A 16229-nucleotide genomic window follows, 5' to 3' on the forward strand; every position below is an offset into this window, starting at 1 on the left:
CAACACTTCCTAGCACAACTCCAATCCTAACTCTGTCAAGCACAGATGGGAGTCTCAGCCCAAAATCCACAGAATCCAAATGATCTGCCAGCTTTCACAGGAAGCCCCCACAGTTTCTATGTCCACATGTTAGAGTTGTTTTGGCAACACGAGGGGGAAATGTTATGACTAATCAGAATACAGAATGTATATTTCGTTACTCAGTTTATGATAATGAACTTGGGGGGAGGGTTGAAAAAAACTGTTAGAAAATTGGCTTGTTTCGCTAAATTTGTATTTTAAAATGCATTTAAAATGTAAATGCATTCTCTTGTATAAAATAGTGTGTTAAAAAAATATCAGCATACATATTGACTGAAAGACACTGTCAGTTTTATGTACAATCTACATTTAGCATTCATTAAATCATGCCAATAAATATACATTCCATTTTTGTTGCTTTCAGATAAATATATAAATATGCCTTTCGTGATCTTTTTGCATTCTTCTGTTAAGACCTCTAGCAATATCCTAACATCTGTTAATCTGTCAATATTATTGTAGGTTAGTTTAGGGGAGCAATGAGTGTTTACTCAGAGCATCATTATCTACCAGTTTCTGTGTAGCCTTCAAATAAATATATGGTAGATACTTCCTTATTCACAAGGGGTGAGCACAGTTGGTAGCTCCGCATGTCTGATTTGGCAGATTCTTTACCCTGGATGCACTTCCTGACACATCCCAGAGAGATGTCTTCTCCTAAGACTGAACAGGGATGTTTTGCTTCTTAGATAAATATGTAAACCACACACGCACCACATAGCCACAAACAAATTTTCTACTCAATACAGTACCACAGCTTAGGATAAGCTAGTAATATGACATAACATGCGCAAAATAAAATGCGCGTGTTGGAGTATTTACGGTAATCGAGAGGGGAAACCCCAGCATCTGATTGGTCGAGCGGCCGGGTTCTTCTACAGCGTGTCCTCTCCTCGCGACTCAATCTGGTGTATGTGTGCTGGCAGGCAGGCTAATCCCAGGGTCAGTCCACAGAAGTTAGGCACAGCGAACATCATAAGAGTTGTGCCTAACAGACATTGAACGGCAGTATTATATTACTCAAGAGCAGGTAAGCGGAGTCGTTGTTCTCTAAATTGTAGAAAGTGTGTGTCATTTGAGAACTTCCTGCTTACTCAGCCAAGAGAGATGGCAACAAGCAGGGCTGTGATGAGTAAGTGACTGCATTTAGCTAAGTCACCCGAATAAAAAGTGCCTAGTGTCGGTGTGCTTAATCAGTTTAGCAGCTTCAGACATTAAGACTTAGGTGACAGAGGTGTTCAAATGACGACACCCTCTGCTTTATTTTAACTTAAAGTTAGCAAAAGGTTAGCTTTTAGCTCCTGTGATTGTGAGGCTAATGGCTTGCAGTTGTGGTGGATATCAGTTTTTGGGGTTTTTTTCTTTTTGAAAGATCTCCAACATGTTATAAGGTCACATTTGGCATTTGCCCCCAACTATCTTCTCATTCCCTTGAGTGTTAAAGCTTGAGACAGTTGAGTATTTCTTTGCCTTTTATCGCAGGTTCTGCTAATATTTAACCTCCACAGGTGGGTTTTTTACGTTCAGTGATCAGACACACTGACAGGGTGAGTGAGAAAGACTGAGAACAATAACCTGTTAGTAAGGCCACACCTAACAGCTGTGTTAAGTCTGTCTGGTCAGTTGAGGAAACTAATAACCTAAAGTATCATCTGTCTTCAAACCACTTTACCCTGATCATGTGAGACCATAAAAGGTTTACACTTAAAATCATGCATGTGGGTGAGATTCGGAGCTTGAAAAAAGGTCCCCAGTGTGCACAAGAGGGTGGATTGAATGCATGTTATTACATTATGACTGGTTTAGTTAACACAGTTGTTGTTTGCACCAGTTATTATTCCAGAACCAATAAGAAAAGATTTATTAGCAGTTTAAATTGTACTGCCTAATTTGTCTCACCTGTTTACAAAGAAATTAAATTACCAGTACTCCACAGGAAGACAGATGGCAAGTGAGATGCCTGATTTTCAATGGCATTTAATTAAACGTTTCTAAGTTATGGTTTCTAAACTTACAGAGCATCTGTATCTAGCTGCAGTACTGGTGAGCTCATGCTGTACATTTTCTGATCTCAGCCCAATTTTGCTATCATTTTGATTCCCATTTAGAGCAGTCCAGGTGCATAATTATAGGCAGGTTTCTTGTCTCCATTCATACTCTGTTTGCAGACAGTTACTCCTACAAAAAGTCCCAAGCACTTTCTGGCTGTAATAGTGTGCGTTCATGCTCTGTGTTACAATAATGATGTGAAGCTGGCACATGTACAAAGATTACCTTGTTTGCTACAAATGGAAAAATAATTTGGTATCTACACCACATCAAACATTATCCTTCCCATTAGCCGTGGCCTTTTTTTGCTTCTGAAAGAGGTCGCAAACCTAACCTGTGGACAAGAAAAGATCTTTGTACAGTTTGAGTCATAAAGACTGACATTTCACAGACGCTGCGTCGAGACAGCATCCTCTTTGATATTAAATCAACAGATCATTAAAATGTCTGCTGGTTGTTGGAGCTGCTTATACAGTCTGCCGCTTTAATGCTGCTTTCTAAGCAGCATCTCGTCCAGCTGGCTCCACTTGTTGTTTCCTTCATCCAGACATTATGGTCAAATAGAGGGATACATAATTCAGTGTGAAGTGCTTGAATTTGTTGATCAGAAAAGGATAGGCTAATTTGCTTTTCAGTTGTTTTCTTGTTTTGATATAGCTGCTCATCAGCATAGCATGATATTGTATTTTTAATATTTGTTTAGCTTAATACAACTTCATTTTGTGTTGGTAATTTTTAATTATGATAAAATGTGGATGAACAAGGAAAGGAAGGGGGCAGGATAATACTGACCGCACACATGAGTGCCTTTTGTCACATTAACTGACACCAACTTTGTTGTTTTGCCAGCTGAGCTCAGCTGCATGTTGTTCCAGGCCAAGAAATTAATACAAATTCTATTTCAAGCCTCACTGGGATGAAATTGCAATGGAAAAATACACTTTGTCAATTCTTATTCCTAATAATCGGCTATGGTTTCCTTGTGTGTCTTGCATTTCAGTTTAGTATGTTTTTAGCAGAAATGCAAGCCTTGGCTGCTTATTTAAAAGGAACTGATATAGAAACTGCAATGTTGTCAAATTGCATTTCCTGTGACATTAAGGAAGGCTAACAGGAATTTTGCTAGATACAAAAAATTTGTAAGAAGTGGTTTACATCTCTTTTAACATCTTCACAAAATTTAAAGAAGTCCAATCGCTTTCTTTCCAAGTTCTTTACTGGTTTTTTTTGTCTGCTTTAGTCTAAAAGTAGTGAAAATCTTTGCATTCCTTCTTGTTTGCAGTCCACATGCCAGGTCATTTCTGCAGTTATTAGTTGGAGTCTTGCTTTCTGTCATGTGATCCCTGTTGTTTGCCTGCCTTTCCCTTCGGTCCATTGCTGGATGATGCCATAGCGATTTATCTTGTTCTGTGTCTTCATGCAGAGCTCATCACGAAAGGGATTATGACAATCTGTCAAAGCTTTGTTTCTTAGAGCGCACACTAAATCACTTCAGGCCACGTCCAGATTAATGTTGGCCACTGCTTCCAGCATTTGTAATCCTCAAGTGCTGTCCATGCACACAAAGAGGATTCATTGGCTACTGTGAATAGGTGTGTGTGTCTGTAAGCTGACAGCACTGACTGCGGTTAGCTTTATATCTTCTTAAGATGTGATAATCTGATACTGTCATATTAAAAGGCTTTGGTAACAGTGCACTGCACGGTTTGACTGTCAGAAACAAGAATAATTAATATTAAGTCTTTGACTCTAACCTGCCAAAAAGCCCAAATGGTAATGCACCATGTAGACAGTTAAGACTTAACAACTTAAAATCTGAAATGTGTCACCATGGTGATGTAATCACTGTGCTGCACATCAATACTTTTGTCAGTAAAGCTATAATCATTTCTACAGCCAGGTTGTGCAAATCATTTGCACATGGTCAGTATTTTTTCATCTTTCCCTGTCTTGTCTCCCTCAGAAACCAGTGGATCTTCTAGAAAGCACCAGTGGACCCACACCAGTGACTGTCTACCATGTTGTCCAGATTAAGGACAACCTGGTCTCTGAGGCCATGCATCTCTCTTTGCAGATGGGTCCACACCAAAGAAAAGGGCAAGCCCCTCATGCTCAGCCCTCGCACCAACAAAGTAGGTGGACCTACCTTGTGTTGGGGTTTTAAGACACGGTGACGACAGCCCGTTTTTGTCTTGATCAATGTTAATTATGTCATTATGTGAAGAAGGATTATTTTTCTCTGTGTGCCTGGACAGAAAATAACTATAATGAATTGTTGAAATGTTATTGTTTGGTTACAGTGTCCAGAAATGGGTAGAAATTTACTGCAAGATGTCATAACAGTGGTTATAATGTAAGCTTTTAAATTTTAGGCCTGCATATTTTCCACACGTTTAAATGCCATACTCTATCCCACTGCAGATGCCAATATCTGTTTATATCTCAGACAAAGAATAGTGGGGAGCTAAGCTTGTTTGCAGTGTGACTGATATAAACTGGCATAACCATTTTTAGTAGTCTGCAACCAAGATACAAAAGTTGTAAAAGAAGTTTATGCTTCAGTTATTTGTATTCCCATATCTGTAGCTATTGACTATTTATGATGAATGGTGCCTGTCTGTCAATGCCTTTCCAGCACATTGTTATTTGGCTGCTTTCTGAATTTTTCTTTAAGGTATTTGTGAAGTTTCGCTGTCGGTTTTAAAATGCTCACAGCAGGGTATCTAGCAGTGCGCATACAAGTGAGACAATTAAAGTGTTGTGTATTTGCTAAATTGAAATGATGCTGTGAAGCATTTGGCTTGTAGGGTTTGATTTTTCAGGAGGTTTGCCAACTACTGAGAGTTACAAATGATATTTGTAACATGAACATTTTGCTACTTGAGGTGATTTGACCTTTTGCTAAACTTAGCCCATACCAGATAAATATAGAAATTCCAACCTACATGCAAACTGGACACAGACCAGCTGACCAGTGGTCCCACAAACTGGGATTTCAACTACTGTTTTTTTTTTTTCAGCCAGTTTTTGAGCTCCTGCATAGCTCCATACTTGATTTAATAATGGTTTGTAAAAGCAGGCTTGCAATGAAGACTATATAGAAAAACACTGATATAAAAGGCCTATAGAGCTGCTTTCAGGTCTGTCAGTACTCCCCTCCTCCCTGACTACCTCACAATACAACTAGCAACCATACCAACCAAGCACTGCCAGACATTATAAGGCATGCCGTAATCTAAAGTTAAAGGCATGGGCAAAATGACTGTAATTGGCACCCATTAAAAATCCTGAGTGGGAGTCCGAGAGTTTGCAGGCATCCAGGAAAAGGACACCCACATACATAACTGAGATAATAAGTAAACAGCGTTATATAAAACTTTAAAATTTTTATTTTAAGGTCAACTTGAAATTCTTCTTGCATTAAAAGTCTCAGTTTCTAAACGAGAACATGCCAGCTAGTTCTAGATTACAAATATAAGAGTAGTACTTAATGTGACTTGCATCAGCAGTGTACTGTAGCAGTAAAGGTCACTGTGTTTGAAATGTACTCTGGTATGACTTTGTTAAAAGGGCTAGGATCTCAAATTCCTTCACCCTAAATGTAGGTATGAGCTGTGCAGGGCAAGTGTTCACTGTACAGAATGTATTAATACCTTTATCCAGTATATTCCTGTCTTGGAAGTGTTGAAATTGCATTTCTAAAGTGCTAATCATGGGCTTGCTCAAGATGGTCTTTCATAGGCAAGTGCTCAGCTGCTGAAATCTTACAAAAATGTTACTTTCAATTTTATGCAAAAGGACAAATGCTAGATTGAGGTGTTTGCAGCATGTGGCATTGCGCTGAAAGGAACTGATTGGTAGAGCTGTGTGAAGTGAAATGCTCTATCAGCATGACTCAGCATTTTTCGAGGGGAGCCCTAGCATTCATCATTCTGACAAAATAATCAGCCCCCTTCTGCAGCCCCAGGCATGGCGGCCTCTTTGTTACGCCCATATTTCAGTCAGATAGGAGCTTGTAAATGCATGAACACATGCTCTTGTACACTGCAGGGACATGCAAACACATTGCATCCACCTCTCACCTCCCCCATCCTCTCATTTAAAAATTGGGGTGTTTCAGCCCACAGTGGTCTTCATTGGTTTCTTTGAGGCTACTCCTCCTCCTCCACTACTACCCCCACTCTCCGTCCGTCTTTGTCCTGCTGCAAAATTGCTTTCGTTTTGTTTTTCTTCATTCCCTCAGCCTGAATTTATTTCTGCAAACGCTGAATAGGTAAACTCAGTTAAAGGTCCCATAATGAGTCAGTGCACTGTCTAAACAAACTACATTACAGTACATGAACAGTTAGTCCAGAAACTGCTATACTTAATAAAGAACAAGAGAAAACTGTGGTATGCCTTAGCCATGAGTAGGGGGGTGGTTGGCATAAACAAAGCCCTGCCCCCAACTACAGGTCGCAGGAGGAGTCCTGTTTTTTATGGTTTGCCAGTAAATTTCACAAAAACGGTCCTGTTAAGAAATGGCTACAGCAGACTTTGATGTCAGACGGTTACAGGAGGTGTTGCGTTAGTACTTTTAGCGTCCCAAGTAGAGGTTGACATAATAGACGCAATATACAGTAGTGTGCAAAAATCTTGACTCGCCCATTATTTCTTAATATTTTGCTAGAAAAATGGGAACTAGGTGGAGCAATTTATTGAAGCATGTGCAGATTTATATAAACATGTCTTATAAACACAAGGCCACCTTTTATTCTATAATACAGGCTGAACTCTCAGACAAGTTTTCTTTCAATTTCTTTAAGTAGTCTGAAGAATAAAAACAACCCTGACCACACAAATTAAAAATACCATTAAAAATTCATGAGAGTGCAGGCAGGGTGGAGCAGGTGGAGGCAAGTGTCAGAGGTGATTTGTGACAGAAGGATAGCAGTAAGAGTGGAAAAAGATGGTGGTGAGACCTGTTGTGTGTGGTTTGGAGACGGTGGCAGTCAGGAAAAGAAAGGCAGAGCTGAAGAAACTAAAATGTCATGTTTTTGTGTTCCTCCACAGGGTATGGCCTTTTCCCTTCAGGAGCGTCAGATTTTGGGGATACATGGTCTGCTGCCTCCCAAAGTGGAGACTCAGGAAATTCAGGCCCTGCGCTTTCAGAAAAATCTCAAAAAGCTGCACGATCCCCTGGAGAAGTAAGGATGCTTTTTTTCTTGTTGTACTGGAAAGCGTAAACATGTTTTTAAATAAAAACCGAGCATTTGTCTTCCTGTACACAGCTTAACTTTTCTTTTTCCATACAGGTACATCTACCTGATGGGCATCCAGGAAAGGAATGAGAAGCTTTTCTATAGGGTGTTGATGGAAGACATAGAGGAGCTGATGCCGATTGTTTACACTCCCACTGTAGGGCTTGCCTGTACGCAGTATGGACATATCTTTAGAAGACCAAAGTAAGGCCTTAGCAGATAATTTGAGTTTTTAATGTAGGTTTTGTTGCTCCAGTCCTACACAGCCATGTATTTTGTCGCTGGGAGAAAATCGTCCAGAGGTGTGCAGAAAAGCTTGATATGGAAGAGAAGAGAGATTGCTACATGTCTTGACACAGCATATTGACAGCCAGTTCTGAAGGCTATATCCTAACAAGGTCAAATAATACTGTGTTCATGTCTGAGATTGTCTATCCAAATATGGCTAACACAGCTCTTATCTTCAGTCTAAAGGAGCAGGAATGTTATGTATGCAAGATCCTATTGATTCTTCTAAAATTAGGACAGAAGCTCCTTTCAGGCGAGACCTTTGAGACCTTACCGAGTGAAGGGAGACCTGCTTTAGTCAGGAAAAGCTCTTACGTGTTTTATTTTTGATGGCAGGCGTATTGAATCTTATGCACATAATGTTAAAAAGTGGTTTTATGCTGAAGATGCATTTTCTTTTTCTGCTTAGTTAAAGTTATGATTTAATCACGATTGCTGCAATAGCTAAACTGTCATCCTGTTTATCTCTCTAGAGGCCTGTTTATCTCCATTCTGGACAGAGGACATATCCGCTCCATCCTTGACAACTGGCCAGACACTAATGTTGCAGTAAGTCTCAAAATCCTCACTATAGTAAAACCTTTTCAGATATTACACTGGAAAAAAGTCTAAAAATATGTCATAAAGATATGACAATTGCTTATAAATATGTCAAATTTTAATCTTCAGTTTTCCAACTAATGTGCTTCCTCCATCTCTTCTTTGTGTAGGTAGTAGTAGTAACTGATGGAGAGCGTATCTTGGGATTAGGGGACCTGGGTGTTTATGGAATGGGAATACCTGTTGGGAAACTTTGCCTGTACACTGCCTGTGCTGGCATCAGACCTGAGAAATGTCTCCCTGTGGTGATCGATGTTGGGACGGATAACGAGGTAGGAAGGCTAGGTGTTGGTTTTTTGTTTTGTTTTTTTCTTTCTGTTTATTGCATGTGTGAGAGAAGAGAAATATAATAACTGTGTTTACTTTGGCTTCTCATGGTTGCCCTTGTCCTCCCGTTAGACTCTCCTTAAGGATCCGCTTTACATGGGGCTGTACCAGAAGCGAGACCGCTCCCAAGCATATGATGATCTCATTGATGAGTTCATGGAAGCTGTCGTGGACAAATACGGGCAGGACACGCTGATCCAGTTTGAAGACTTTGGGAACCACAACGCGTTCCGCTTCCTTAGAAAGTACAGGGAGAAGTACTGCACCTTCAACGATGACATCCAAGGTTCACACAACCCCTGACACAGCACAACACTTTGAGACTACTGTAGTTAAATATGTGCAGACAACGTCTACCTTGTTGTATGACTCTGTTGTCCTAATTCACATTCAGGTTACACCACACAAAGTGCTTAACTTACAGTTTTATGTTTATGTATTTTTCCAGCTGATTCAAAGGCTCAAAGTTTAGCAATATTTACAGATCGGAGTATTTCCTAAGAACAGTTCTAGAAGATTTGCAAGTTTAGGCCCATCCATACAAATGACTTACGGCCTTAACTGTTAAGTTACTGGAGCTGTTTCTAAAAGGATCACTGCTTTATTAGAGTCCACCTGAAACTCAATGTAAATTTTTATTGTTGGATTAAATTACTGTGGAGCATTTCAGAAATCATCTGTTGTGAGTGATGCTGAAATAAGATGCATTCATGAGCTGTTTTGTTTGAAAATCTTTCTGATTTTAGACAAATTATCATGAGTGTTTGGATGTCTTTGAGGCAGAGACTCAATTGTTTACTCTTCTGTTTGTCTACATGTTTCCAGGCACTGCGTCTGTAGCTCTTGCCGGTCTGTTAGCAGCTCAGAGAGCAGTTGGCAAACCCATCACTGAACACCGGGTGCTGTTCCTGGGAGCAGGAGAGGTAAGCTGATATTCATCCTTTTAATCAATTGAACTTCTCAAGATTTTCTTTGTTTTTTTTGTTCTCTTGACTTTGCTATATGAAAGTTACGTATTTGAAAATGGCAAAAAAGGCACAATTGGAAGAAGCGTACTGTTCCCGACTGACCACAAACAGAACAAAAAACCTGAGGAGTTGCTCCATTGTCTATTTAGAGAATAATTGTTCATGTTTTCTTTGTGTAAAATTTTTTGTGTTTTTATTTTATTGTTTATTCATTCTTTTATTTATTATTTGGTAGGCTGCCCTTGGAATTGCCAATCTGATTGTGATGGCCATGATGGAGACGGGAATGACCCAAGCTGAGGCCAGGAGGAAAATCTGGATGTATGATAAAGATGGCTTACTTGTAAAGGTAAGTGTGTGACACAGGAATTTATAATAAGAAAATGATACAATTTTGTCTACTTTCCTGGCTGGTCCACGGTCTAAACAGTCAACGGCATTTTCACTGAACAAGTGTTGATTAGTAATTGTGTCTAATGTGTCACATGTGACTCCAGGGCAGACAGCAGGGAACGGACTCTAACCAGGAAGCATTTACCCATGAGAGTCCAGGGGATGTACAGAGCTTCCTAGATGCTGTCAATGCCATCAAACCTACAGCTATCATTGGTGTGGACCTTTAATTAATTTATTTATTTATTTATTTTTTTGTATTCATATAATTGTAGCCTTGTAGCACTGCTTGCCAACCAGAAAGAATTATACAAATATCTATTTTATTAAAATATTTTTTGTTAATAATAAACAATAAACTCAGTCAGTTACAAAAAGGTTGTAGTCTTATTTCAGACCTTCTTTAAACAGTAATAATAAATCAGTCTCTCCTTTTTTCCAGGTGTGGCAGGAGCTGGACGTCTGTTTACCCATGATGTCATCAAGGCCCTGGGAACCCTGAATGAACGGCCAATCATCTTTGCCCTGAGCAACCCAACCAATAAAGCAGAGTGCACAGCAGAGGAGGCCTACACTCTGACAGATGTACACTTTTTTTTTTTCTAGGCTTAACTTTTTTCCAGTTTTTTGTCTTTTTTGACAAACTCTTAAGTTATGCATTCAAATTGTGTTTTTCCTACTTCATCACCTCTCAAGCTTTGTTTCTGTGTCTCACAGGGAAGATGTCTTTTTGCGAGCGGCAGCCCTTTCGGTCCAGTGACTCTGAGCGATGGTCGCGTCCTTACACCAGGGCAAGGGAACAACGCTTACATTTTTCCAGGTGAGAGGGGAAAAAAAATATTGATTATTCATTATTTACATTAAATGCAGCACTCTTAAGATGGTATGAATTGCATTACATCATGCAAATTTGAATGCAGTATGTTGTAATTGGTCTTCATGCATTTCAGGCGTGGGCCTGGCTGTGATCCTGAGTGGAGTGCGACACATCAGTGACACGGTTTTCTTAGAGGCTGCCAAGGTCTGAAGACACTACTAAATATTTTTCTACCTGTTATTTAAGTTCATCTTTAACTTTTCCCTCACTCCATCCTGTATTGTCTTGCTGACTCTTTCATCGATGCATTTTCTTCATACAGTTTCTTCCCAAAGCCCATAACCACCCTTATATCCATCCATATATACATAACACTATTTATTACATATTTACTTTTTTACACTGGTTTGTATATTTGTACATTTTATATATTTTTTTCTCTGTTAATACTGTTCATATGTATATAGTGCTGCAGAACTGACCCCCCCAGCATGTTTGCACTGAGTAGGAGATGCTCTGTATCTCATTGTACAACTGTATAGTGACAATAAAGGCATTCTGTTCTTCTATTCCACAGGGTGGGCCATTTATATGGATACACCGTAATAAAATGGGAATGGTTGGTGATATTAAAGTCCTGTTTGTGGCACATTAGTATATGTGAGGGGGCAAACTCCTCAAGATGGGTGGTGACCATTTAGAAGTCGGCCATCTTGGATACAACTTTTGTTTTTTCAATAGGAAGAGGGCCATGTGACACATCAAACTTATTGGTAATGTCACAAGAAAAACAATGGTGTGCTTGGTTTCAACATAACTTTATTCTTTCATGAGTTATTTACAAGTTTCTGACCACTTATAAAATGTGTTCAATGTGCTGCCCATTGTGTTGGATTGTCAATGCAACCCTCTTCTCCCACTCTTCACACACTGATCGCAACACCGCAGGAGAAATGCCAGCACAGGCATCCAGTATCCATAGTTTCAGGTGCTGCACATCTCGTATCTTCACACCATAGACAATTGCCTTCAGATGACCCCAAAGATAAAAGTCTAAGGGGGTCAGATCGGGAGACCTTGGGGGCCATTCAACTGGCCCACGACGACCAATCCACTTTCCAGGAAACTGTTCATCTAGGAATGCTCGGACCTGGCACCCATAATGTGGTGGTGCACCATCTTGCTGGAAAAACTCAGGGAACGTGCCAGCTTCAGTGCATAAAGAGGGAAACACATCATCATGTAGCAATTTCAAATATCCAGTGGCCTTGAGGTTTCCGTTGCTGAAGAATGGACCCACTATTGTTGTACCCCATATACCACACCAAACCATCACTTTTGTTGTTCCAACAGTCTTGGAGGGATCCATCCAATGTGGGTTAGTGTCAGACCAATAGTGGTGGTTTTGTTTGTTAACTTCACCATTCACATAAAAGTTTGCCTCATCACTGAACAAAATCTTGTGCGTGAACTGAGGGTCCTGTTCCAATTTTTGTTTTGCCCATTCTGCAAATTCTGTGCGCCGATCTGGGTCATCCTCGTTGAGATGCTGCAGTAGCTGGAGTTTGTAAGGGTGCCATTTGTGAGTAGCTAATATCCACCGAAGGGATGTTTGACTAATGCCACTCTCCAGTGACATGCGGCGAGTGCTACGCTGTGGGCTCTTGCTGAATGAAGCTAGGACAGCCACTGATGTTTCTTCATTAGTGACAGTTTTCTTGCGTCCACATTTTGGCAAATCCAACACTGAACCAGTTTCACCAAACTTAGCAAGCAGTTTGCTAACTGTAGCATGGGAGATGGGTGGTCTTGTAGGGTGTCTTGCATTGAAATCTGCTGCAATGACCCGGTTACTGCGTTCACCAGATATCAACACAATTTCGATCCGCTCCTCACGTGTTAACCTCTTCGACATGTCAATGGCTGTGAACAAAGAGAAACTTGTAAATAACTCATGAAAGAATAAAGTTATGTTGAAACCAAGCACACCATTGTTTTTCTTGTGACATTACCAATAAGTTTGATGTGTCACATGGCCCTCTTCCTATTGAAAAAAACAAAAGTTGTATCCAAGATGGCCGACTTCTAAATGGTCACCACCCATCTTGAGGAGTTTGCCCCCTCACATATACTAATGTGCCACAAACAGGACTTTAATATCACCAACCATTCCCATTTTATTATGGTGTATCCATATAAATGGCCCACCCTGTATATTCACTATATGCTCATCTCAGCCCTGTTTAACCCTTCGATGTCTCCTCTTCCCTCTCTTTCTAGACTGGCATAACAGATGAAGAGCTTCTCTTTGCTGGGCTGCATTTGATACATTAACACTAATCAGTGCAACAGATGATCACTGTGCTTTGTTGCCAGTGTTTTTGTTACTGTTCAGTGTCAGAAACACTGTGATTTGCATGGTGTTAATAGTACTAGAAGGGGTTTGATTAATTTTGTAATTACAACTGGCCAAAAGCACATGACTAGTGTGGGTAGACAAACAGTAGTAGTAGTTTTGTCTGTTTTTTGTGACCTAGAAATTATTCTTCATTGTAAAAGCAATCTTATGTTCCTTTCAGACACTTGCAGAGCAGCTGACAGATAAAGAGCTCGCAGAAGGCAGACTCTACCCTCCTCTGTCCAACATTAGGGAGGTCTCTATCCAGATGGCTGTCAAGGTAAGCGTCCTCCAGTTTAAATTTTGGTTATTGTCAAGGTCAGTTTACATATTAACAGTCTCCAAGTAATAATCTCTGTGTTCAGCGGATTTTTTGAAAAAGAAATTCATGCCCTGCAGCCAGACAAACCGTAACATAACCTGTCAAACACTATTCTCCTTTTGGTCAAAGTCATCTTGTTGTTCCTGCGTCACCCCTTACGTTTGGTCAGTGATAAATTTTCTCTTTCCCACTAAAGGTGGTGGAGTATCTCTATGCTAAAGGCATGGCGTTCCACTACCCTGAGCCAGTGGACAAGGATGCCTTTGTGCGGGCTACTGTCTGGAAGACCGACTATGAATCTTTCCTGCCGGACACCTATGATTGGCCAGGTGTCAACTTTAGCCCCAAGTCCATCTAGAAATAAGGCACACTCACTGTGGCTCATGTCATAATGGCCTTCTCTTCCTTTTTTTTTCTGCTTTATACCTAATCACAGATTTTGTAAGATTGCCTTACTTTAAACATATGCTTAAAAATAGACCACAGTAGCCATGCTGCTACATTTTCACCAAACCAGTCTTATTGGATCTGTGAACAGTCAAAGTGGAAAGTGAAGAGAAGGGCATTCAAATGAGATCAGCCATTCTCATTTTAAATTACACTTCTCCGTTATGTGCATAATGTAGAAACCTGCACAAAGCCAGATGGCCACCTGGTGGTGGAAATGGGCAGTGGTTACATCTATTTTCCATGCTGCTCCATCAAAAACTCAGCACTAAATTTGCATAAATTTCATGAATTTTTTTTCCCATTAATTTTTAAGATGTTATTGTTTCACTGTATCTTTAATCTAATAAAGACTAATCTGTCATTTTGTTGGGTACATTTCTGATATATAGCTGTCTTCAGTTAGCACGCACAAACTCCATTCTTTACTTGTACTCCGTCTTCTAGTATTCTTGCAAGCTTGCAAGAAATTACCTCAATTTCATAACATTTAGTAATATCCAGTATGTATTTGTGTATTGCCTTTGTCCACCTTAAATAAGGCTCTGGTCGGTTTTCCTCTTCTCATTAATACCCCAGTATAAGACATCTAGCAGAGCAGAGGACTAAAGAGGAGAGCTTTTCTGTTAGAGACAAACAAAGACCGATTCACTAAAATTGAGATTTTCTGAAGGGAAAATACACGAAAGTTATATATTAAAAAAAAAATGTAGGCAGACAACCTTTTAACATCCACTCCAGCCTTTTGTTTGTTTGATTAATTGTGTCACCTAATATTTATTTCTTTGAATTCATGTTATTTTGTATTCAACTGTTTTGAAAAGCCTCTCTTCAACACTCAAGGAATGGTCTTATGAAGAATGTATCCCATAAAATGAACAATTTTGCTTAAGTGTTATATGAATTCATTAGATACTCATTTATGTTGTTAAATGTACTTTTTTGGTCTGATGCGTAGTGTGTGGCATTGAGGTATGTTGGTTTTACTACTATCGTTTCGTCTGAGCAGACTGTACAAACTCACAGGCCAAGCTTCTCTTCAGTGTTATGATCCACCATGAGGTTAAAACACAGGCTATGTATTTTAACACAAGTGTTCCTCATGTAATAAGTCTGTTTTGACTCAGCCAAGTGATGTAAACTGTGAACTGTTTGAAAATAATATTGGCATTAGAAAATAGTGACTGAAAAGCCCTGGTTGATTAAGTCCTTCGTACTGAATAGTAATGGTGCCTAAGCACTGTATAGACTGGAAAAATATCTTTGTGATAAAGTGCAAGTCGGCTATACAGTGTACAAATCCACGTGTCAGTTTGATGTACTGACCTAATACCAGTAGGACACACTGCTGACCGTTAACCTGCTGAGGTTCTCTGTTAGCGCTTTGTTTTTGTTCAGTTCTGTGACAGATTGCTGCATTGTAATAGCAAATAAACTAAAGGTATATCACAGTGTTTCCTGTAAAATGCAGGATTCAATCTATGCTCTGATCATATTTATAAGACTTTAAACTACTTTATGACAGGGGCATTGGCAGCATTGCACATTGGTCTTCAGAGATGTGTGTAAAAATGGAGATGGTTGACAGGTTAAAGAAAGAAAATGAGTATTTTAACAAGGAGAGGGCACCTATCTATCAGGATAGAAGTGCTTCATGGTTCATATGCAGTGAATGCTCCCTGTAACCATGCCAGCAAAAAGCCGCCTTCTTTTTCCTTTAAATTGTCATCCATCAATTTACACTGTAAAACTTTAACTCAAGGACCTTCCAACCGCATACATTGAAGTGCCTGCACAAATTACAGTGTCCCTTCATAGTCACTCCCATGCCTCATTATGTTAACCATGCAGATAGCCACACTATAATTATTGACATTATTGTTTTGTTATGAAATGGTGTAACTAGCATTGAGCATACAGTGCTTTCTCTAATAAATGTTAGATTTAATGCAAACTTTTCATGGTTTAATGATATGTAAACACTGCAATGCCATCGGTGTGTTGCTCACGTGTTTGTTAAGATGTTGTTGACTGTAACTGTCCAGTTTGAGTTTTTGCTGTTTTGTTCGATGAGTGGTTAGTTCATGTGACTCTTAGTGGTTTCAGTATTCCCATGCAGTCTGACACTTATTTTTGGTGCAGTCATGTTTGTATACCAGAGTGCAGTATGTTTGTGATGCTTTATTATACTTGAGGTGTGAAAACTCCAGAATAAAACCTATTTTTACATCGGCTCCCTTGTCTTTCAATTTTTTTTTTTTAAATCCCATTTATTTTTCTTCTTTTTCTTTCTTAACAG

The 16229-nt window shown here is 39.6% G+C and overlaps 1 protein-coding gene across 1 annotated transcript; it reads left to right on the plus strand.

The window, feature by feature from the left end:
* Window positions 1-953: 953 nt before the first annotated feature.
* me2 (malic enzyme 2, NAD(+)-dependent, mitochondrial) lies at window positions 954-16164 on the plus strand. The gene is made up of 15 exons (XM_084946688.1): window positions 954-1111; window positions 4094-4262; window positions 7183-7316; window positions 7425-7574; window positions 8132-8207; window positions 8369-8530; window positions 8658-8871; window positions 9411-9508; window positions 9789-9902; window positions 10051-10162; window positions 10389-10531; window positions 10664-10766; window positions 10897-10967; window positions 13343-13441; window positions 13680-16164. Exons 2-15 carry the CDS (start codon window positions 4149-4151, stop codon window positions 13839-13841), a joined length of 1752 nt encoding a protein of 583 aa, XP_084802814.1. The 5' UTR covers window positions 954-1111; window positions 4094-4148; the 3' UTR covers window positions 13842-16164.
* The last annotated feature ends 65 nt before the right edge of the window (window positions 16165-16229 follow it).

The sequence above is a fragment of the Perissodus microlepis genome, chromosome 12, assembly GCF_051167445.1.
Source record: "Perissodus microlepis isolate ML-2025 ecotype Zambia chromosome 12, ASM5116744v1, whole genome shotgun sequence".
NCBI classification, from domain to species: domain Eukaryota; kingdom Metazoa; phylum Chordata; class Actinopteri; order Cichliformes; family Cichlidae; genus Perissodus; species Perissodus microlepis.

Bases quoted from the DNA above. Each gene is read 5' to 3' on its own strand.
- me2 (XM_084946688.1), top strand. From the start codon at position 4,149: ATGTTGTCCAGATTAAGGACAACCTGGTCTCTGAGGCCATGCATCTCT. The intron at 4,263-7,182 runs GTAGGTGGACCT...GTTCCTCCACAG, and splicing joins TCAGCCCTCGCACCAACAAA to GGTATGGCCTTTTCCCTTCA. The intron at 7,575-8,131 runs GTAAGGCCTTAG...TTATCTCTCTAG, and splicing joins CATATCTTTAGAAGACCAAA to AGGCCTGTTTATCTCCATTC.